The sequence below is a fragment of the Bos taurus genome, chromosome 3 (assembly GCF_002263795.3).
Source record: "Bos taurus isolate L1 Dominette 01449 registration number 42190680 breed Hereford chromosome 3, ARS-UCD2.0, whole genome shotgun sequence".
NCBI classification, from domain to species: Eukaryota; Metazoa; Chordata; class Mammalia; order Artiodactyla; family Bovidae; genus Bos; species Bos taurus.
The window spans coordinates 80892716-80916459 of record NC_037330.1 but is presented as its reverse complement, the minus strand read 5'-3'; the positions used below and the strand labels follow the sequence as shown (position 1 = coordinate 80916459).

Here is a 23744-nt window from a genome sequence, read left to right as displayed (position 1 = left end):
CTAGCTTGGCAGCAGGATTGTGGCTCTTCTTGCTTCTTCTGTCTGCCCTCTGGTGGATGAGACCTTAGAGGCTTGTATAAGCTTCCTGATGGGAGGGACTGGTGGTGGGAAAAACTGGGTCTTGCTCTGGTGGGCAGGGCCACACACTCAGTAAAACTCTTCACTGTCTGCTGATTGGTTGGGCTGTGCTCCCTCCCTGCTAATTATTTTGCCTGAGCGAACCCAATCATTGCCTTGCAGAAGGCAATGGCACCCCACTCCAGTACTCTTACCTGGAAAAATCCCATGGATGGAGGAGCCTAGTAGGCTGCAGTCCATGGGGTTGCTAAGAGTTGGACATGACTGAGTGACTTCAATTTCACTTTTCACTTTCATGCATTGGAGAAGGAAATGGCAATGTACTCCAGTGTTCTTGCCTGGAGAATCCCAGGGATGGGGGAGCCTGGTGGGCTGCTGTCTATGGGGTTACACAGAGTCGGACACGACTGAAGCGACTTAGCAGCAGCAACCCAATCTGGAGTCTACAGGCTCTCTGTTCAGTTCAGTCGCTCAGTTGTGTCCAACTCTTTGCAACCCAACGGACTACAACACACCAGGCTTCCCTGTCCATTACAACTGCTATACCTTGCTCAAACTCCAGTCTATCAAGTTGGTGATGTTATCCAACCATCTCTATGGTAGAGCCTATAGGCGCTATGGTAGGGCTAATAGCAACTTCCAAGAAGGCTTACACCAAGGGGCTCCTCCCAGGAAATACCCCAACCCACGCCTCCACAAAAGGCCCTCCAACACTAGCAGCTAGGTTTGGTTCCGTCTCTATGGGGTCACTGCTCCTTTCCCCTGGGTCTTAGTGTGAGCACGATTTTGTTTGTGCCCTCCAAGAGTGGAGTTTCTGGTTATCCCAGTCCTGTGGAAGTCCTGTAACCAAATCATGCTGGCCTTCAAAGTCAGAATCTCTGGGGATTCCCAGCCCCTGTGCTGGATCCCCAGGCTGGGTAGCTGGGGCTCAGAACCTTCACAACAGTGTGAGAACTTCTTTGGTATTATTGTTCTCCAGTTTGTTGGTTGCCCACTTGGCAACTTCTGCTTTGTGCTTCCCTGATAATTCAGTTGGTAAAGAATCCACCTGCAATGCAGGAGACCCCAGTTTGATTCCTAGGTCCGGAAGATCTGCTGGAGAAGGGATAGGCTATCCACTCCAGTGTTCTTGGGCTTCCCTTGTGGCTTGGATGGAAAAAATCCACCTGCAATGCGGGAGACCTGGGTTTGATCCCTGGGTTGGGAAAAGCCCCTGGAGAAGGGAAAGGCTACCCACTCCAGTATTCTGGCGTGGAGAATTCCATGGACTGTATATATAGTCCATGGGGTTGTAAAGCGTCGGACACGACTGAGCAACTTCACTTTCACTTTCTTTCCTTTGTGTTTGGAAAGGTATTGTTTTTTGGTGAATTCCAGTATCCTCCTGTGGAAGGTTGTTCAACAGCTAATTGTGATTTTGAATTCTTCCTGGAGGAGATGCAGGTCCTTCTACTCAGCCGTATTTAAGCTCCAAAAAATTTTCAGGTATATTTTTCAGCTCTAAGATTTCCATTTGCTTCTTTTTAATAGAAGTTGTTTTCCTCTACTGTGGCTTTTCTCTTTTCACTCATTGCAAGAACAATTTTCCTTTGAATTCTTGAGCATAGTTATAATGCTGTGCTTAGTCACTGAGTTATGTCAGACTCTTTGTGACTCCATGTACTGTAGTCCGTCAGGCTCCTCTGTCCATGGGGATTCTCCAGGCAAAAATACTGGAGTGGGTTGCCATGCCCTCTCCAGGGGATCTTCTAGGGATTGAACCCAGGTCTCCCGCATTGCAGGTGGTTTCTTTACCAGCTAAGCCACAAGGAAAGCCAAAGACTACTGGAATGGGTAGCCTATCCTTTCTCCAGGGGATCCTTCCAACCCAGGAATCGAACCGGAGTCACATGCATTGCAGGTGAATTCTTTACCAGCTGAGCTACCAGGGAAGCCATTGTAGAATCCTGCCTGCTCATTCATCTTCAAATGTCTGAAGTTAATCTCTGTGTCTTCTTTTCTTGAGAATTGGTCACACTTTGCTTCTCCTTTATATATCAAAAAATTGGGTTCTGCTCTGGAGATTGTGAAAAAAAAAATCTGGATTCTATTGTATTCCAATGAGGAGTGTTGAATTTGTTTGTTTTATCTGGTAATTAACTTGGATAAAAACTGCTGATTTGTCTCTTTGATAACAGCTCAAATTTCAGCTCAAGTGTTTATATGTAGCTTACCTCATACATGTATAGTGTAGAATCTAAGAATTTTTCTGCCCCCAAATATATTTCAAACACTTGAGCATTTAAAACACATTATAGTACAAATCTAGTTTTTATTAATATTGATTATTTTTATGAATTGTTATTTGACACTGATTCTGCCTGAATGATTTGAAGTTTAAGGTTTCATTCCACCAAATACATCAGTGAGACATACGAAAGGAGAAGCATATTGGTTTTATAAGAAATCAATACTTAGCAGGTGCTAATAATACTCTAAGTTATTCTTTCATCTGAGTATGAACTCAAGGCCCCAGCCATGAACAATTCAGATCAGTTCAAAGCAATAGATTAGGATCCATCTGAAAAGCAAGAAATAGATTTTGCACAAAATTATATCCTTTTTTCATATGAAAAGAAATATACTTAGTAGCAGAATGATTTGTATGTGGCCTAAAAGCATAAAAGACCTCTTCAAAGAGATTGTGAATAGAGAATCCATTATAATGAGTTGGTTTATGTGCCAAAGTGTAAATAATCAGTCCTAACTAACATGATGTTTAGAATTTTAAAGCTGGAAAGGACCTTGGAGATTATGGGTACATGACCAGAAAGGATAGATAACTTTTCTCCTTTTTTTGACAGTTCTCTCATCGTTTGGAAGAGAGAACAAGAGTTTCATCTTTTGATTTGAAAGACTTGAGCTCCAGGCAGGGCTCTGTTACTTACTATTTTGTTTGATTTTTGGCATTATATTTAACTTTTTCATTTATCTATAAAATAGGGATAATAGTCTTGCAAGATTGTTTAAAAGTTGTATGGTTCACTCAGAGTAGGCTTTCAGTATTTTTGAGTTCTGCTTTCAGAATATAAAAGGATGGTAGAGTATGAATTTAGGAGTACACCAGTGAGAAGACTGCTGTTCTTAGTCTACTTTTTAATCCTTTTAGGTAAGGTCCAGAAAAAAAGATCTATAACCTTTAGAAGGAGAATTTCTAAGAGGGGATGATCACAGAAAGACTGTGGAAGGGACCAGTGGAAGCTGTAAATAAAAGTCACACTAGATGAGAAATGTGAAACTGGATATGGGATGTACATTGGCTTTGCATTTGTATTCGTTCTGTATTCCTATTCCCAGAAACTGGCCACTCTAGAAAAGTTTGATTATGTTGTTGAACTGTACACTGGACCACAGGCAGAAAAGGGCCAGTGGGTAGACAAGAAAAGGGAGTGTGGAAGAGCTGAGCACTTGGGAGTCTTGTCTTTTGAATTCTGGCTCTCTGTGCCTAGTACTAGGTAGGCATTTAGTAAATATTTGCTGGGGGACAAAATGACTGGAGTTACTCTTGTACTGCAGTTGTTTTGGGGTTGCCTTGCCAAGTGTAATGTAGTGTAGTGGTACCCTGAAGGCTCTCATTTTGTTTGTAATTACCTACTGAAATATGTCCAAGGTTCAGACTTGTTCAGACTAGAGGAATTCTGGAAATGGAATGGATTCTTTCTTTCTTTGCCCCCTACCTTTCCCCTCATCTTTCCACAGGGGATTTGTTTAAGCTGACTCCTGGTTTAGTTCACCCCCTCACCCAAATCTATTCTTGGCTCTGTGTTTATTGTAAGTATAATATTTATTCAATGTTTGTTGAATGAGTGAACCAAAGGCACTAAATCTGAAGGAGGGCAAAAGAAAGGTTAAGGTGTATTGAAGCCACCCAGATGGGGAATTTATAGTGAGTCAGCCAAGGACCAGAGCAAATAGATGGCTATTCTCTGAAACCAGAGCCCCAGCAAGTTTAAGCTGGTTAGTGGTTAGGTTTCCTTCATTGGAAATCAATCTCCGATCTCCTTCAGTTCTTACTGTTCTTGGGCTGACTCTCCAAAAGAGAAGTTATCTTTTATATTAAAAATCCTCTTCCTGGACTACCTATGAAATCATTGAATGCGTTAATAAGATGGCATGGTCATCTGTTATTTTCGAGAGATAGTATGGGAGGGGATTCAGTGGTTGACAGTTTATGTGGTTCTTCATTTCCTTAATATTTCCCTGCATATTTTCTTATTTTTGTCCTCTTAATGACATTGTCGGAGAAGGCAATGGCACCCCGCTCCAGTATTCTTGCCTGGAAAATCCATGGATGGAGAAGCCTGGTAGGCTGCAGTCCATGGGGTCGCTAAGAGTCGGACACAACTGAGTGAATTCACTTTCACTTTTCACTTTCATGCATTGGAGAAGGAAATGGCAACTCCAGTATTCTTGCCTGGAGAGTCCCAGGGACGGGGGAGCCTGGTGGGCTGCCATCTATGGGGTCGCACAGAGTCGGACACAACTGAAGCGACTGAGCAGCAGCAGCAGCAATGACATTGTACTAAGTGCAGGTATTGTTATCCCATTTTCCATGAGAAAACTGTATCTCATAGTCAGTTCAATTGCTCAGTCATGTCCAACTCTTTGCAACCCCATGGACTGCAGCACACCAGGCTTCCCTGTCCATCGCCAACTCCTCGAGCTTGCTCAAACTCATGTCCATCAAGTCAGTGATGCCATCCAACCATCTCATCCTCTGTCATTCCCTTCTCCTCCTGCCTTCAATCTTTCCCAGCATCAGGGTCTTTTCCAATGAGTCAGTTCTTCACATCAGGTGGCCAAAGTATGGGAGCTTCAGCTTCAGCATCAGTCTTTCCAATGAATATTCAGGACTGATTTCCTTTAGGATTGACTCGTTGGATCTCCTTGCAGTCCAAGGTTCTCTCAAGAGTATTCTCCAACACCACAGTTCAAAAGCATCAATTCTTTGGTGCTCAGCTTTCGTTATAGTCTGACTCTCACATCCATACATGCTGCTGCTGCTGCTAAGTTGCGTCCGACTCTTGTGCGACCCCATAGTCGGCAGCCTACCAGGCTCCTCTGTCCCTGGGATTCTCCAGGTAAGAATACTGAGTGGGTTGCCATTTCCTTCTCCAGTGCATGCATGCACACTAAGTCACTTCAGTCATGTCCGACTCTGTGCGACCCTATGGATAGCAGCCCACCAGGCTCCTCCATCCACAGGATACTCTGGGCAAGAATACTGGAGTGGGCCGCCATTTTGTTCTCCAACATCCATACATGACTACTTGAAAAACCATAGCTTTGACTATATGGATCTTTGTCAGTAAAGTAATGTCTCTGCTTTTTAATATGCTCTCTAGCAATAGCACCCCACTCCAGTACTCTTGCCTGGAAAATCCCATGGATGGAGGAGCCTGGTGGGCTGCAGTCCATGGGTTCGCAAAGAGTCGGCCACAACTGAGTGACTTCACTTTCACTTCTCACTTTTATGCACTGGAGAAGGAAATGGCAACCCACTCCAGTGTTCTTGCCTGGAGAATCCCAGGGATGGGGGAGCCTGGTGGGCTGCCGTCTATGGGGTCGCACAGAGTCGGACATGATTGAAGCGACTTAGCAGCAGCAGCAGCAGCAGCAGCTTTGTCATATCTTTCCTTCCAAGGAGTAAGCATCTTAGAGGTCATTGTAAATGGTTTAAGACCTCAGAGAACTAGTAAAGTAGCAGAGACAAAATTTTTAATCCCGTTTTTTTTCTTTGTTTATATTATCTTGGCTATGGTAATCATTATCATTTATTGAATATATATCATGAGTCAAGGGGATGTCAGAGGATGAGTTGGTTGGATGGTATCACTGACTCAATGGACTTGAGTTTGAACAAGCCTCAGGAGATGGTGAAGTACAGGGAAGCCTGGCATGCTGCAGTCCATGGAGTCGCAAAGAGTCAGACTCAGCTGAGCAACTGAACAACAACACTGTCCTTAAATCTTTTGTCATCGAGCCACGTGGCCCGTTCCCTAACATCGTTGCTGTTTTGGCTCAGTGTTACCGCTCATTGAGATCCTCCTTGACCACCCATTTATAAATGTTATTAAGTATACCCACCTTTACTTCTTACCTCTTTCTTGCTTTATTTATCTCCTTACAACTTATCCCCTAGGACTCATCTATGACTTTTTAAAATTGTGTTATCTTTTTTAATAGAATGTAAGCTCTGTGAGGACAGTCTTTGATGTACCCTCAGTACCTTGAAAAAGTATCTCAGTATAATAAGTGGTATTTGCTACACAAATTCATAATCCTCATAAAAAGCTCTACAAGTTTCACTGACAAGGAAAATTATACCAAAGAAATATCTTGTGCAAGGGCATCCAACTGAAGGGCTAAGAGAACCCAATTTTGGTTGCAAGGGATTGAAATTCAGTGTTCTAGTATATATTTTTAAAGTTTTGTTTCCAAAGGTATGGAGAGGTACTGCAGAGGCTGTGACAGAATGTAAGGACCGGGTCCTGTCCTTTTCTTCTCCATTCATTCGTACAGCAATTTACCTTACTTGTTTGATATATTGAAATTTAATATGAGATTTTCTGTGTTTTTTAATGGCCTATCACTTTATAAAAGATTTACAAACCATTATGCTACATCATGCTGCTTTCCAGGAAAAAATCCATTCAAGGTTGGATTTGTTTTCAAAGAAAGGCAAAAAATATTGTGATGAAAGAATACTCATCAAACTTTGGAAGAAGTAAGAAAATATTAAATACTGTAAGTATTTTTGCAGCAGAAAGAAAATTTGTGGTTATTTTACCTCTTCTAAAAAATAAAAATTTAGGGAGCCCAAACTCCTGAGTGTTGGGACCTTGTCAGAATAACTCATGCTGTAATGCTTTCAAGATATTGGGAATGAACGGAAAAACTATAGATCATGAGCTCTTCAAGGGGGAGATTCTGAGCATACCACTGCTAAGTGGTAGACGGTTGATGGATTCAGCAAACATTTGTTGAGGACTTACTATACACTTGGCATCATAGGAAGAGAAACAAAGAGCTTATCGCAAAGACATAGTTAAATTACAAGAGACATGTGTTCATATACTTGGTATATCTTGCTAATCTCTTGCAGGTGATGGCCCGAAGGAGGCATTTAAGAGAGACAGAAGGTAGTCTCAATGGACTGTGGATCCCATCTAGTGTGGCAGTATTTTGGGTTATGTTCAAATTATGTATGCTTTTCTAGAATTGTAATAAGTATGGCATGGGCACAAGAACTAGGTGTACCCGGGTTGTGTTGCATTTTGGAAAAAGTGATTTATTTGGCATGATGTTTCATGTTCATTTAATAAATGCTGATTGAGTTTTCTTATTAAAATTTTACCATAACCCTATGATACAAACACAGTTTCTCTCCCTCTTTTAGAGTTGAAGGAAATGAGACTCAAAGCTATTAAGTTATGATGCTCCAAATCAATAGTCCCCAATGTTAAAGACAATTTTTCCAGGAATTGTGGGTGAGGGGGAATTGGTCTCAGGATAATTCAAATGCATTTGTTGTGCACTTTATTTCTATTATTATTAAATCAGTCCCAAAGGTTGGGGACTTCTACCCCAAACCATTCTTGAATTAGATGATAGGACCAAGATTTTAACTTTAAAATCCATGTTCTTAATCACTGTGCTATGTTGCTTTTCATACTTCTTTAATTGCCAATCCTTTTATATGTTTTCAGTTTTTAAGAGGAAGGTGGTTTATTCTCTGCTGAGATTATTACACATTAACCAAAGTAAGATAAATAATATGTCTAAACATTGTAAGTACTCTGATGCAAACAGCCACTAAATGAAGAAAAAATGGAGTTTAAATAATCAGTTGACCCGGGCCAAACAATGGTAGAGGGTGCCTTCTGCCTTTTAGCTCTAATAATCACAAGGGGAAGTACATTCTATCACTAATGGATTATCCTGCAGGAACATAAACAAGATATAAAAATAAATGAAGTCCTTGATTTATTTAAAGAGCAGACACCTTTGTCTTTTCCACACTTAATCATTATTCCTTTATTATCAGTTGGTTCTAATTTTTGTTACTGTGGAGCTTCTATGGGGCTATTGACTTTTTTGTTTTGCTTTGTTGGGATTCAAGGGGGTGGTAAATAGTATGCCCTAAAGAAGAACTTTTTGGCTCAGCTGGTAAAGAATCTGCTTGCAATGCTGAAGACCTAGGTTCAATCCCTGGGTCAGGGAAGGTTCTTGGAGAGGGGAATGGCTACCTACTCCAGTATTCTTCCCTAGAGAATCCCACGGACAGAGGAGCCTGGTGGGCTAGAAGTCCATAAGGTCACAAAGAGTCCGACACGACTGAGCAACTAACACGCACACAAAGAAAAACTTTCAGCAAATTGAGTGAGTGAAAAAAGTACAGCAGTTTGGCTAGTCCGTAGGGTTTAAATATAACATAGAGAGCTTCCTTTGTGTTGCACATGAGTAGAAGTCGATAACTGTTTGGAATTCTTAGTGTAGAATCGTGGTTGGTACGGTTTTTGTTAGTGAAGTTTCCATGGAGAAAGTAACAAACCTTTAGCTGCCCCAGAACTCCCAGGTTCTCTCCCAGTGTGAAGCTTTAACAGTAATCAGGGATATTTGAGGACCTGCTCAGCCAGCTTCAGAGAGGGAGGAAGAAAACAAAACAAGGTAGCCCAGGAGAGAGAGAGGAGCAGGATAACTACTACCTCACTGTTTAAGAAATGGCAATTCGGAATTTGAAATATCTAACTATCTTGTTTATATTTTCATAAAAATATACATGCAACATATGCTCTGAATTCTTATATATATTTGGAAGTTAAAATATGTGTATGCACACATGAAAGCTGTAATTCCTGTACTAAATATAGACCAGCTGACTTCAGGGGTACATATTGTACGTTAGCCAATGTATGCCTGGTGTTGAGATAAACTGAGATAATCCTACGCTTGCTCACTGCCCCCACCCCCACACTCGTCCTATATACTCACATATTTTGTTATAATGTACTATGTATCCATTGTTTGCAAATAAATTGTACTCTGTGCATATATTTACAGCACACTGTTCATTTTTACATTTGTGTATTCACACCAATTATAGAAAAATGAAATTTTCTACATCTCCCACCACCATCACATACTTATACTTCAGGCTTGAAAATTATGGCTGCAGTTTTTTCGTGTTGTTTTGGCAACAACCCAGAGTAATCCATTTCCTCGTTCCTTTAATTCGCACACTGTGTGCTCCCCCTGTGTGTATGTGTGTGTGTGTGCGCGCGTGTGTGTGATGGAACGCATGAAGGGGCTGGTACCGATTCTCCCCCAGCAAATACAGGGGAGGAGAGGCAGTTGCTGGCAGGCACAGCTGGAGAGAAGAGGCTGTACCAGGAGAGGGTCTGGTAAGGCCGTTGGGGCAGGGCAGGAAAAGACATGCAAGCCCCGCCAAAATGTGCATCTCTCCCTGCTCCAGCTGGAGCTTTCGCTCTTCACATAACTCTGCCATCCATATGTGAGTAAACGCCTTGTTTCAGTGACGCAGAAGAGGTTTGAGCCTGGCCTTTTGATTCAGTCAAAACTTCATTTAAATAGAAGGGAATAGGCTGAGTCTAAGTCCTCATTCTAAAAGCCAGGAAGACCTCATCATGAGAAATGAACATTCCACTAAAAATGGAAACAAGCCCATTTTAACACACATTTTTAGTATCACGAGTTTGGATAGTATCAGGAAATGCTGGTGAGGAGGTAACAGCCAAGATTTCTTCAAATCCTCCTATCTGCCCTCCCAACTCTATCTTTCCATCTAAAACTGCTACTCCTACTAAAAAAAAAAAAAAGCTCAGATCATCTGCACTAGTAGAATGCATAAACATATGTATATTTTAAAACCTAGCAAGCAACTTAAAAGCAGGGACCAATTTATCCCTAATATATCCCGTGGTGCAATAGGAAATACTTGTGGCAGTGATGCAAAGGAATTAATTGCTGCTAATATCAAGAACCTTCAATTGGCTCAACACTTTGAAAATCTGGTTCCATGAAATAACATGTGGTTTGATAAAATTGGAAGATCACCAAGATCTACAGCTTTATTTATAATATTAGAAGATTCTGGGCAGGTAGGGATCATGTTGAAATAGCTGCTCATGAGCATTCTCACTGGTTGTTACTTAAGCAGCCTTTAGTCCTTTTATATGCTGCAAAGAGCATGCTGGTTTTCTACAAAGTCATCAAGAAGTCACTGTCTTATCCACTGACACCCATGTCAGGCATCACCCTTCAGGAGAGGTGTGAGTGTGAGTCCTACGGAAGCAAATAGCCAAGACAAAGCACACATAACCCTGCTTCTTGTGTTTGCAATCCTCCCTGTCATCAGATAGGCAATGAGAGGACCTTTCTCAATCCAACTGTGAGTTCGAGAATGATATCAGATGCAACTTGGCAGAGGAACACACAGAACAGCTCAGAGAAGGATATAATAAAATTGTTGTGGTTGAGGCAAATATCCTCATTCCTCTGGTGTGGAACCCACATGGGAAACATTACTTTGTGTTGTTGTTTCTAGCAAGTCTTAATAGTAACGTATTTCCTACTAGCAGCCAACATTTGCACCTCATCCAAGTGGTCCATGTGAGTGTTGTTTTTCCTAATTATAAAAAAGCAGAAAGCAAAAACTTGTATCTCTGTATTAGTACTTCAAGCTTTAGGCCTGGATCATAAAGGCAGGCTGATTGCCCACTACTCAAGTATCTTCACAATGAAGCCAAGAAATGGCTTTCTATCTACTGAGATAAGCATAAGTTGGCTTCATTGTGTGAATGAAGGACCAGGGGAGAGAGTGCATCTACTTCCTATGATAGTCAGGCCACATTGAAGACTCAGATGGTTATGGATATTCAAGGCCAGATTTCAACAACTGAGGAAATCAAATGTTTGTAAGATGCTTTCTCTGGTACTATTATGTTTCCTTAGTTTTAAAGGGAATACATGTAAAAATTTGTTGCTCCAAAAAATGGGATATGCTGTGCATTAGGCTCTGTCTTGCATTGACTTATATTTTTGTAACTAGGGAGTAGGAGACCTTAGACTTACTGTCATTGAGCCCTGCTGCTCTTAGTACTGTGTATCAATGAAGTCCTAAAATGGCACATTATTATATTCCACTTTTAAGAAAGGGGAAATGGAAACATCTAGTTTTTTGGTTTTTTGTTTTTCTTTCATTGTGTCTCAAGATTGCCTTCCCCAGAATTGGATTTAATGAGGCCTTGGCCAGGTTGAAGATACAAAAGTAAGTGTTTAGTGGCAGATTTTTGCTTCCTTGCCAGTCTCATCTTTCCACTTCATTGCTGAGCTAATTGACACTTGCTGGCAAGTGTTGACCCATCTGCTCTCAGAGGACCCATGAAGAACCCTAAAACGCTCTAGCCAGTTGGCCTCCCAGTGGAGGATAGGTCAGATTTTATCCTTCATTTATACAAAAAATCAAGTCGCTGCCAGGCGCTGCCCCAGGTTGCAAGGTTGGTTGTAGATATGAGAAATTATTTGCATTTGTTGTGGGAAAAGTAGTCTGGGATAGAGTGAAACTGCAGCTTTCCAGAGCCCTCCCAACTGGCCCCAGTTCCCCTAATGCATTCCCCCATGCCACCTTATTACTTAGAATGCTTCTAAGTATGTACATGCGTGCCCAGTTGTGCCCGCCTCTTTGTAGCCCCCTGGACTGTAGCCCACCAGGCTCCTCTGGCCATGGAATTTCCCAGGCAAGAGTACTGGAGTTCGTGGCCATTTCTTACTCCAGGGGATCTTCCCAACCCAGGGATCAAACCTGCATTGGTAGGCAGATTCTTTACCACTGCATCACCTGGGAAGCCCTCATACTTGGTGTTTATAAGTTACGCACAGGTATTTATACTGTAAATGAGAGCTTTATGTGGTAAGAGTAATAGGACTGGATCTCCTTTCCTTTTCTCTGTACCCCTCATGGGCCACCAGAGTAGTCCTAAAATCATGAACCCCAGGCTATTTCAACACCTTTCCTCCCTGATTCATAAACTAAGAAAGCTTATCTCAAAAGCTGTAACGTAAAAGGTTAGATTATCCTATATGCTGTGGCCAGTGTTCCTCCCTCATCCCCCAACTCTCAACCTCTTGATTTTTTCCAAGGTTAAGACTAGGTTAAACTGCTTTTTCCTTGTGAAGGAACTGACTGTAAACTTTCAAGGCCTGAGCACTTGCTTATTTTGGTTTAAAGGAACCTCAGCCCAGAGGCTCCTATTACAGAGTGAAGTGGGGAGAAGTGGGTTGAAGCCTGCCCTTCCTTTTGTTTCTTTTGTTATGATCTGGTTGTTAAGGGTAGAGAGGGGTGAAAAACAGGGCAAAAGCCCATTGAGCCACTGAGTTGATAACCTTGGCTTTCAGGAGGCTGGGCTGTGTGTTTCCATGACTCTCCTGGAATACCCAGTACAAACTGCTGCCCAAACCAAACCCCATTATAACCTTTTAAGCAAACCTATGTTTTGCTTAAAGAGAGAAGCTGCCGCTCTCAATCGTTTCCCAGAGCTCAGCCTCCTTCGGCTCTCTGGCATGTTAGCACTTGCCTCCTGTTTTTTCCATTGCGTGCCTCCCCAGCTCAGCCACAGGGGCCCCACCTCTCCCAGAATGGGGGTATGTGACCCTGGAGCCCAGACAGCCTTGCACATAAATCTTCCTGGTCCACCTGCAGTTCATCTGTCAGCGGCCGCCCCACTTCTCCACTGGATGTGCTATTCCCACACATCCGTCAGACAACCCTGAAGCCTCCGCGGGCCATTGGAAATTCAGATGGGCCCTGTCCCATCTCCGGGTCTTCATCTGTCTTGTCCTGTATCGTTGCCTGCCAGGCCCAGGCTCTTCCACACTTAAGACCTGAGCTCGGAGCAGATCAGCAGCCACACCACAAGTATGGCCAGTTGCCATCAGGGTACCTTATCTGAACTGGTGCTCTTTTCTCAGCAATAGGTACTCCAGAGCAGCTTATATCATCTTAGAGGCAGAGGAAGATAGGGAACTAGAGAGGCTCAGAGCTTCTGATTGGCTTAAACCAGATATGAACAATTTTTCCAAGTTATCTGCCCTTTTTTGAACTAGAAGCAGGTTTTAGCAATATGACAAGTAATGGTATATTGTAGGGAAGTGAATACAGTAATGAAGGCTTTTAAGTCTCTTCTCGATGCTAGGTATACATGAAAGAAAAATGCACAGCCCCGTGGTTCAAAAGCACAGGTTTGATCTAATTATTCTATTTATTAGCTGAATGACCTTGGGCAAGTTAATCTATCAAAACTATTTATAAAAATAGCATATAGTAAGTACCAAGAGTTGTTGTGAGCATTTAAAAAAAAAACAAGGCATCTCCCAAAATTGCAGTTTCAAAGTGCCTGGCACATAGCAAGCAATGGGTAAATGTTAATTATTGTTATGTCATTGGCTTCTTAGGAGAAATGGGATCTTTAAATGAGGAAAGATCAACAATGAGTGGCACAGACACTGAGTCCTAGACAATTCTGGGAAAGAAGGACCTGAGAAGTCTTCAGAGAGGCAAATGCAGGGCTGGGACTGGAAGAATGAGTAGAACTTAGATCATTTGATCTGGGCGAGCTCACATTTTCCTGCAAATTGGAGGAGCTTGTGGCAGAAAGAGAATGGAACTGGGGATTAGAAGCCCTGGTCTCTCTGTTTTCTACACTTACTCAGCATGAGCTTGGGTGCACCACTGAGCCTTGATTTCCTGATGGTAGAGAAGGGGCCAGGAATATCTACTTTGCCTGGCTCCCAGCATTGTTGGATGAGTCACGAAAAAATGCTTTGAAAATGGTAAAGTGTGACATAAGAATAAAGTCATTATTAAATCCTTAAATTTAGAAAAAGAAGATCCCAGAAGAGTTCCTGCCTATGATTGTAACTATATAACCTACATGATACTGTGCTGTGGAAGAGGTGCTGATAGCCCTAGTAAGGTCATAGCCCAATGTTAGCACACCCATCCTGACTCTTCCTAGGCTCTTTGGGAGTCTCTATTCATAGTGTCTGAGTCCCTACATCAATTCCCACAGATAATCACAACAATGATAATAATAGTGAACAGTCACTACCATTTATTTGGCACATACGATCAGTTAGACACTCTGCTAAATATTTATAAACATCATCCCTCTTGGTTCTCAAACAATGTCATGAAGCAGCTATTGTTATTTCCAGTTTAGAGGTAATTAATCCCCTGGAGAAGGAAATAGCAACCCACGCCAGTATTCTCGCCTGGGAAATCCCATGGACAGAAGAACCTGGTGAGCTACAGTCTATGGAGTCGCCAAAAAGTCGGACACAACTTAGAGACTAAAACAACAACAAAGTTGAGGCTTAGAGAAATAATTTACTTTGGCTCCATTTACTTAGTAAGTGACAGCTTGATTTGACTCAGATTTCTTTGACTCCAAAGCTTAAGCTCTTTGTGCCATTTTACTGTTAATTTTTAAGGGGAAGAATGCTTCCCCACCCCCCAGATATGTGTCAGTTTTCCTGCGGAGAATTAAGCATGAGTTAAATGAATAAAATGGTTATGTTTAGGGAGTCCCTCTCCGTTACTTATGGCTCCACAGTGTTTCCTTATCACCACCACATGCTCTTCCTAGTCCAGAGACTGGGTATAACAAAGAGAATAATCCCTTGCAGTCATCCTGGGTTTATGTTAATGTAGTCATTCTTACATTTGAACGCCACAAGAAGTTCTTGAAACTGTGTTATCCTGTTGTACTCATGAGGACACCAAGGCTAATGGAAGTCGAGGAACTGACCCAGATTCCCAGCTAATAATTGGGAGAGCTGTCTAGAATATTACAACTGTTACTAATAAAAATAATAGCAAGGGTGTGGTGTTAAATAATCCTATAAACAATGTCCAACATGAAACAATAAGAAGGTTTCCTCCTTGAACCTTGGAATGCAATGGTGTGATGCTTGTGCTTGATGCTTAAAATTATGTCTATGTTACCGACATTTAAATAACCAAATCCTGAAACTTGCTGGAAAATGAAAAGGTTTATTTTCTTGAGTAATAAGGCTGAAATAGAAGGAAAGGGAGATAAGCTAGTAGATTCTTATCACGGCACAAAGGTTTCTGAATGTCAAATGTTAAACTCTTCTACATTCAGTAGGAATTTTGCTCTGAATCTTCAGTTCCCTGGGGTACCTTTCCTGTCTGTGCCTGTCAGCTTCATTGTTATGTATTTTAGATAAAGCTTTCCCCAACATTCAAAACTCCTTCCGGCCCTTCCTTTTAGGACAGAGACATAAATAAAGTGTGTACTATGCCTTTGCATTTTTGTTTTCTTTTACCTTGTTTTACCCATATGCCCACCCTACCTCCAATCTTCAGAAGTATAAAGCTAAGGTAAAAGGAGCTTTTAAAAAAAGGTGGGAGGAGAAGGGGGGCTCTGGGGAAGTATGCAAATGACAGAAATGTCTATGGGAAAATTAAGGGAAGTGAAATTCAGCAAGAAAGAAATTCATTGATGTTGTGATGAAACGTTGTCACTGGAGATGATGACAAATTAGAATCCGTTCCCATGGGGACTGGCCAGCTACCTACTCATCATTTGACCCATAGCTGGATGCTGGCTAGCTGAAGAATTGACCCAAAAGATGACAAGATGGTTTTAGCCCTGTCGTCTCATCAGCATTCAGGAACCCCTTAGGGGATGAAGGGGAGAGGATAAAGAAGGATAAAAGATGAAAGCTGAGCCATGGAAAGAAAAATGTTTTTAATTACACTGAGAAGGATTGTGGGTCCACCTGTAGCTTTTTGTTGAGAATGTCCTTTGTTTTCTTCTGTCTGCAGGGATCATGGCAGGATACAGACCCAGAATCTGTCTGGCCTCTTGGAAGTTTCCGCCTTGGTAGCGGGTCCTCTTGAATTTAACGGATACATTCAGGATTTAATCTCTCTGTGGGCTATCTTTACTCTAATAGATTCTGTTATGCTTGCCGAGCAACCTGGATTTGGTTGGCATGCTAAAAGAGATTGCTTTTAGAGAGGGAAAATCTACCCCATGGTGCAGCGTGAGGTTTCTACTGTGAGTCACCCTCACGGTCCTTGTCCAAAGGGCACCCTGGGGTCATCTCAGGCAGTGGGGTCAAAGGAGGCCAGATCACCCCCTGAGAGTCCAGAGACCCTCAAGCTCCACATGCCTCTTTTATTTTTTTTCCACATACACAATAGGAATTACAATTTCATCTTACTACTCTGTGATGACAGATAAATTAACTCAGATCAAAACCCAGAGAAAAGTACTGAATTCTGAAGTTCATTTCCTTCAGAATAGGAATGTTACATTTATTCTCTTCTCCTTCCAGGTAATGATCAAACTGGAATACCCAGAACTAATCAGGACAATTTAAGTTAGTTCAGTAGAACTGATAGCACAGTAGTCAGGTAAGGACAGATAGGCATTGTTTTGGAGGGTACGTTACTTCAAATTCATATCCCTTTTTCTTATTGGTGGTAGAATTCAGCAATTCTAAACTTCAAAGTTTTGACTTTCATAGGAATTACGAAAAATTCCAAATGAAATGTAAATTATTAAAATCTAATTCTCGTGAGACTGTGTATGGCTTATGGTATTCTGCCAAGAATTTCATAGCATTGATTCAAATGGGTTTGAAAAGAAATCACGGGAGGTTGTTGGTCTAAGAATTCACAGAGTGAAGCAGTGTTGCACAGAGTGAAGCTTGGGTTCTGAGGCAGAATGTTACTGGTTTTGGATCCCAGCTTTACTACTTACTAGTTTTGTGACCTTGAGCAAGTTTTTTTTAACGATGGAGATGTGTAGTTTGTAGGGTTCCTAGAAGGATTAAATTGTCATATGCTTGTGAGGTGCTTATAACAGTGTCCTACACATGATTAATGTGGGCAGTTTTTAAAAAAAATAAAGCCAGATAGGGTGTCATAACATGGATTCTGAGGAGTTATTGACCAAGAGGAGTGAATCCCAGAGGAGAGAGCTTTCTTCTGAGACCTTTTGTTCATTGTCTTGTGTGTCTGGACTCTGTATGTAAGTAACTGCTTCCACTAATGAAGAATGCCATTTTAGGCCCGCCCTAACTCGAAGGCCAAAGGCAGAGACCACCCTCTGCTCCCCCATCCCCACCAGAGTCCATCTCCCATCACCCAGTAACCACCTCCCACCCCCACCCTAGGGCAATTCCACAGCCAACCCACTCTGTGCCTTGGTGATTATGTTAATGGGAGTTCTATTCCTCAGATTGTGTGATTTTAAAGTTTAAAATTTCAAGCCACTATTGCAGCTTTTCTTAAGTTTGTCTGTGGCACCGTAGCTGAGCAGGTGAATACATAGGTTTTATAGACAAGACAGTTCTGAGTTTTAAATGAGGGAATGAAGTCTTACATTTTGTGGTTCATTGATAAAAAATGTCAGTACTTACATTGCGGGGTCCTGTGCCTAGTATATGGTAAGTACCACTATATGACAGTTATCATAATTTTCTGAAGAATGTTGAAAACTCTTTGCAACAGATTTATAATTTACAGGCTACTGTCTTGATGATTTCAATGCAGTGTCTCTCTCTGAGCAGCTTTGTTTAGCATAGCTTCAACACATTTATCTTATGAAGGAATTCTGCCTATCCTGGGTGTTCTGGTTACTTGTTGCCATGTAAGAACTGCCCTGTGCCACCCCCCCACCCCCAAATATAGTGACATAGACAACTTTCTTCGTGCCTACGGATTCAATGGTTCAGGCATTGCAAAGCTGGCATCTCCGTTCCATAATGCCTAGGACTCCATCAGCGAAGGCCAGGGGCTAGAATTATCCTGAGACTTCTTGACTCATATCCGGAGCAGGCTGAGATGACTTGAAGACTTGCTTAGCTAGAGCTGCCAAGCAAATACTTCACTGTGGCCTCTCCGTGTGTCTTGGACTTCTTACAGCAGGGTGGTTGAGAGCATTCCAAGAGAGACCGGCAGAAGCTGTATGGCTCTTTATCACCTAGCCTTGCAAATTACATAGTGTCTCTTTTTCTGTGCTCTACTGGTAGAAGCCATCATAAGCCTACCCAGATTCAAGCAGTGGGAGTAGAGGGACCCTCACTTCTCAATGGAGAGCAAATTTTTTATAAAATTACTCGAGTAACGGCTTAATGTTGGATGTGTTAGATCATCTGACTTCTATTAATACCTACAGCAAAGCAAGTCAGACAATCTGTATCCCATCTACTTAACTCTGCCATTGCATAATAAAAGCAGCCAGAAATGATAGGTGAACAAATAATTGGGTTTCAATGAAACTTTATCAATACTGAGCTTCAAATTTCATATAATTACTATCACAAAATTTTTTTTAAAATTTCATTTAAAAATGTAAGAGTCATTCTTCAGTTCAGTTCAGTCACTCAGTCGTGTCCAACTCTTTGCGACCCTGTGAACGCAGCACACCAGGCCTACCTGTCCATCACCAACTCCCGGAGTCCACACAAACCCATGTCCATAGAGTCGGTGATTCCATCCAACCATCTCATCCTCTGTCATCCCCTTCTCCTCCTGCCCCAAATCCCTCCCAGCATCAGGGTCTTTTCAAATGAGTCAGCTCTTCACATCAGGTGGCCAAAGTACTGGAGTTTCAGCTTTAACATCAGTCCTTCCAGTGAACACCCAGGACTGATCTCCTTTAGGATGGACTGGTTGGATCTCCTTGCAGTCCAAAGGACTCTCAAGAGTCTTCTCCAACACCACAGTTCAAAAGCATCAATTCTTCAGCCCTCAGCTTTCTTTATAGTCCAACTCTCACATCCATACATGACCACTAGAAAAACCATAGCCTTGACTAGATGGACCTTTGTTGCCAAGTAATGTCTCTGCTTTTTAATATGCTGTCTAGGTTGATCATAACTTTCTCTCCAAGGAGTAAGAGTCTTTTAATGCCATGGCTGCAGTCACCATCTGCAATGATTTTGGAGCCCAGAAAAATAAAGTCAGCCACTGTTTCCACTGTTTCCCCATCTATTTCCCATGAAGTGATGGGACTGGATGGCATGATCTTAGTTTTCTGAATGCTGAGCTTTAAGCCAACTTTTTCACTCTCCTCTTTCACTTTCATCAAGAGGCTCTTTAGTTCTTCACTTTCTGCCCTAAGGGTGGTGTCATCTTCATAACTGAGGTTATTGATATTTCTCCTGGCAATCTCAATTCCAGCTGTGCTTCATCCAGCCCAGCGTTTCTCCTGATGTACTCTGCATATACGTTAAAAAAGCAGGATGACAATACACAGCCTTGACGTACTCCTTTTCCTATTTGGAACCAGCCTGTTTTTCCATGACCAGTTCTAACTGTTACTTCCTTACCTGCATATAGGTTTCTCAGGAGGCAGGTCAGGTGGTCTGGTATTACTATCTCTTTCAGAATTTCCCACAGTTTATTGTGATCCACACAGTCAAAGGCTTTGGCATCATCAATAAAGCAGAAATAGATGTTTTTCTGGAATTCTCATGTTTTTTTATGATTCAGCAGATATTGGCAATTTGATCTCTTGTTCCTCTGCCTTTTCTAAATCCAGCTTGAGCATCTGGAAGTTCACGGTTCACATATTGCTAAAGCCTGGCTTGCAGAATTTTGAGCGTTACTTTACTAGTGTGTGAGATGAGTACAATTGTGCAGTAGTTTGAGCATTCTTTGGCATTGCCTTTCTTTGGGATTGGAATGAAAACGGAAAACTTTTCCAGTCCTGTGGCCACTGCTGAGTTCCCCACATTTGCTGGCATATTGAGTGCAACACTTTCACAGCATCATCTTTTAGGATTTGAAATAGCTCAACTGGAATTCCATCACCTCAACTAGCTTTGGGTGATACTTCCTAAGGCCCATTTGACTTCAGATTCCAGGATTTCTGGCTCTAGGTGAGTGATCACACCATCATGATAATCTGCTCTGTGAAGATCTTTTTTGTACAGTTTTTCTGTGTATTCTTGCCACCTCTTCTTAATATCTTCTTTTTTTGTTAGGTCCCTACCATTTCTGTCCTTTATTGAGCCCATCTTTACATGAAATATTCTCTTGGTATCTCTAGTTATCTTGAAGAGATCTCTAGTCTTTCCCATTCTATTGTTTTCCTCTATTTCTTTGCATTGATCACTGATCTTTCCTTGCTGTTCTTTGGAACTCTGCATTCAAATGGGTATATCTTTCCTTTTCTCCTTTGCTTTTTGCTTCCCTTCTTTTCACAGCTATTTGTAAGGCCTCCTCAGACAGCCATTTTGCTTTTTTGCATTTCTTTTTCTTGGGGATGCCTTTTACAAATAAGTAAAGAGCCAGATTAGAATATCATGATGAGCTAGATCTGACTTTTTTAAAGTTAGAATTCTCTAACTGTGTAGAAGAGACACTTGGGTAGTTCTCAAGTGTTTGTATGTTTGAATGTATGTAAGAGAAAGACAAATGTTTGCATTTTTTCCTTCATTTTTAAAGTGAATTTGTGACGATGTTATTTGGAATTTCAGTCCTTTCAAGCACACTTTATTCTGTTACAGAAAATTTGTTCCCAAGGGCAGTCATGAACTACACTTGTAGGTGGGAAATTCGTGATATTTATTTTTGAACTTAAAGATAAAAGACAGAATTTGTTCTTAATGGAGTTTCAGAAATACATGTTTATTTTTGAAGTAAGTATCCCATGTTTTTAAAGAGGTTGTGATCCTTAGACCAAAAGATAAGGTTGATGATTCTCTGGGATAATTTTTTTTTTTACCAAGTATTTTTTGTAAGTGCAAATTATTTAGTTTTAGATTTAATGAACATAAAATTGCATTTCAATAAATATAACAAGATATATTACATAGAAAAATGGCCATAAAATCTTTGTAAACTGTTTACTTAACATATGTGTATGAGTGATTAATATAGACAGTCATTATTCATAGTTTTTTCTTCAGTTATAACTAAGCAAAAAGTTACATGCAAAAAAAAGTGTTATACATTTTTTGCACATTTTGAATCAACACCATCCAAATCAATATTCATTAACTATTTTTATCTGCCATCAATGTTAGGCAGTGTAGTAGTTGATGAAAATACAGATGAACAAAAACATATGTAGTACCTGCCCTTACAGAGCATGCAGTCTAGTAGGGTAACCAGATGTCAAACAGATGATAGCATAAGGGGAGAGTGCAGAGCACTGTAAGAATATACATTAGGTTTTTAAGCTTGACCTGTTACTGGGCTTCCCTGGTGGCTCAGTGGTAAAGAATCGGCCTGCATGAAGGAGACCCAGGTTCAGCTGCAGGGTAACGAAGATCCCCTGGAAGAGGAAATGGCTCCAGTATTCTTGCCTGGGAAATCCATGGACAGAGGAACCTCTCAGGCTACAGTCCATAAGGTCACAGAGACTCTGACACAAATGAGCAACTAATACTGCTGCTGTCTCTCATCCTCAACTGTCCATTAAAAATGAGAGTCTAGAAAAAAAGGTTTGTTGGATTAGTGCAAACTGCTGTACAGCATATCTGCTAATAATGAATGGTGATATCTCTGTATTTAGGCTACGTTTTGAAGAACTACAGGCATATTTGATGGCTTCTTCCATGTCACTTTGGGAAAGAAAAACCAAAGAATGAAATAGAAATGTGCAAATGTTGAAATTTTTTTACACTTTTTTTCCTCCTTAAGGTATCATTTTGAATGGATGGAAAACTAACCTAGAAGAACAGTTTGGGACCTATTGGCTGGATTACAAATTGGGCTAATTATCTTTGATTTTTCTCTACATTAGGTTTCTCAAATGGGGCATCATTGATTTCTGGGGCCACATAATTCCTGGTTACCAAGAGTTGTTCTGTGCATCACAGGACATGTAGGAGGATCCTGGCCTCTACCCACCATGCGCCAGTATCATTCTCCACCAAGTTATAACAACCAAAATGTCTCCAAACTTTGCCCAGTGCCCCCCGAGAGGCAAAATCACCAGTGGGACATTTAAACCACGTCTGTACATTTTATTACAAGGACCTCAACAAGAATAATGTTTTTTTTTTTTTTTTTTAAAATAGTGAAAACTCTTAACTCAGGGAGTCGAATTACAGGTGGGCATGTTGGTTTTTGAGACACACAGTTCCTCCTTTGAAAATGCTGAAATGAATTTGAGCAACCTATTATCACATTAAACATTACACTCATACTCTCTTTCTGGTATCTGGACATTTTTCTAAACTTTATAGTGTGTACAACATTTAACAAGGTTGAGAACCTCAGTTATTTAATTGAAACTCTGGAAGTGCCAGAGTGTCACTGATACAAAATCAAAATCTAAAAGCAACTTGAAAGGAATAAATGAAGATATTCTGATTTGGCTCCATGTTCTCAGCTTGTAAGCTACCGGATTGTGTGCGATGCATGACCCAAAGGAGATGATTAGTTCTCCTCTAGTGTGCTGGTAATGAATAGCTCTACAAAACCAATTAGCTATAATTCTATCAGTCATTTCATTTGGGTAACATTTTGTTTAAGGGGAAGAAAAACAACACTTGTTTTCCTTGGAGATCTGTAATTAAGCTGTGATATTTGGTGGGGACAACTGAGGAAAAAGCAGTATGCTTAGCAATTTGCTTTTGCTTTTCCCATATGAAAGTGTATTATGATGTAGTGGTCTGTTAAGAAAGACATTTGCCCATGTTAAATGTATAACAGACCAAATACAAGTCTATTTCTAACTATATATATTTTATTTTATATGGATGTCTGCACTGTACAACTTCAGAGATTCTCCATTCACATGGAAGGCTGTGAATGGTGCCCCCTGGAGCTGTGTAACAGAAAAGACTACATATCATTTCCCTTACTGTATTTTCCTCCTTAAAAATCTGTGTGAATCCAGAATTATGAATAGTGGCATTTCTTTCTTCCAGTCACTATTTTGCTCTGTAACCCCTAACACCCACTGCCATGTCAACAATAATATCAATAGGCTGTTTTCTCCACCCAGGGCATTTTTATGGATCGGTATTGTTCTATCTGAATTTGAACACATGAGTAGTTCTTAATGTGTCTTTATCTATTATAAGATAGAAGTTATTATATTACCACAGATTAAGTATTCTTCTGTGACTTTTGGGTATTTGGCAATTTTTATTTAACTTTACATAATGAAATAAGCCATGAATATGTTTTTGTTTTACCAGAAGTATAGACAGCTTGTGACAAAAGTTAATGTATAGTTGAAAGTACAATGGGTTGATGTCCTGGTCTTTTGATTGATTTTGCTTACTCTCATCCCACAGCTAGCCAAAAAAATCCGAGAGAAGTTCAACCGTTACTTGGATGTGGTCAACCGGAATAAGCAAGTTGTAGAAGCATCCTACACAGCTCACCTGACCTCTCCCCTAACTGCGATTCAAGACTGCTGTACCATCCCACCTTCCATGATGGAGTAAGGCTTGGAATTTTTTGTTGTTTAAGCCAGGAATTGAACTGCCTTCCATTCATATTTAAAATACCTATTTGTTTATTGCAAAATGTATTCCTATCTTAAATAAGCCCTTTACTTTTATATAGACAAGTAATTTTTAAAGAAGTGTGACTATATGCAGGA

At 40.9% G+C, this 23744-nt stretch overlaps 1 protein-coding gene across 1 annotated transcript in view; it reads left to right on the top strand.

Moving 5' to 3' along the window:
• Positions 1 to 23744, top strand: part of CACHD1 (cache domain containing 1) — a 234779-nt gene that overhangs the window by 106509 nt on the left and 104526 nt on the right. The window contains exon 3 of the mRNA XM_002686328.6: positions 23434 to 23582. Within this exon, the coding sequence (XP_002686374.3) occupies positions 23434 to 23582 (149 nt within the window). The remainder of the gene's footprint in view (positions 1 to 23433; positions 23583 to 23744) is intronic.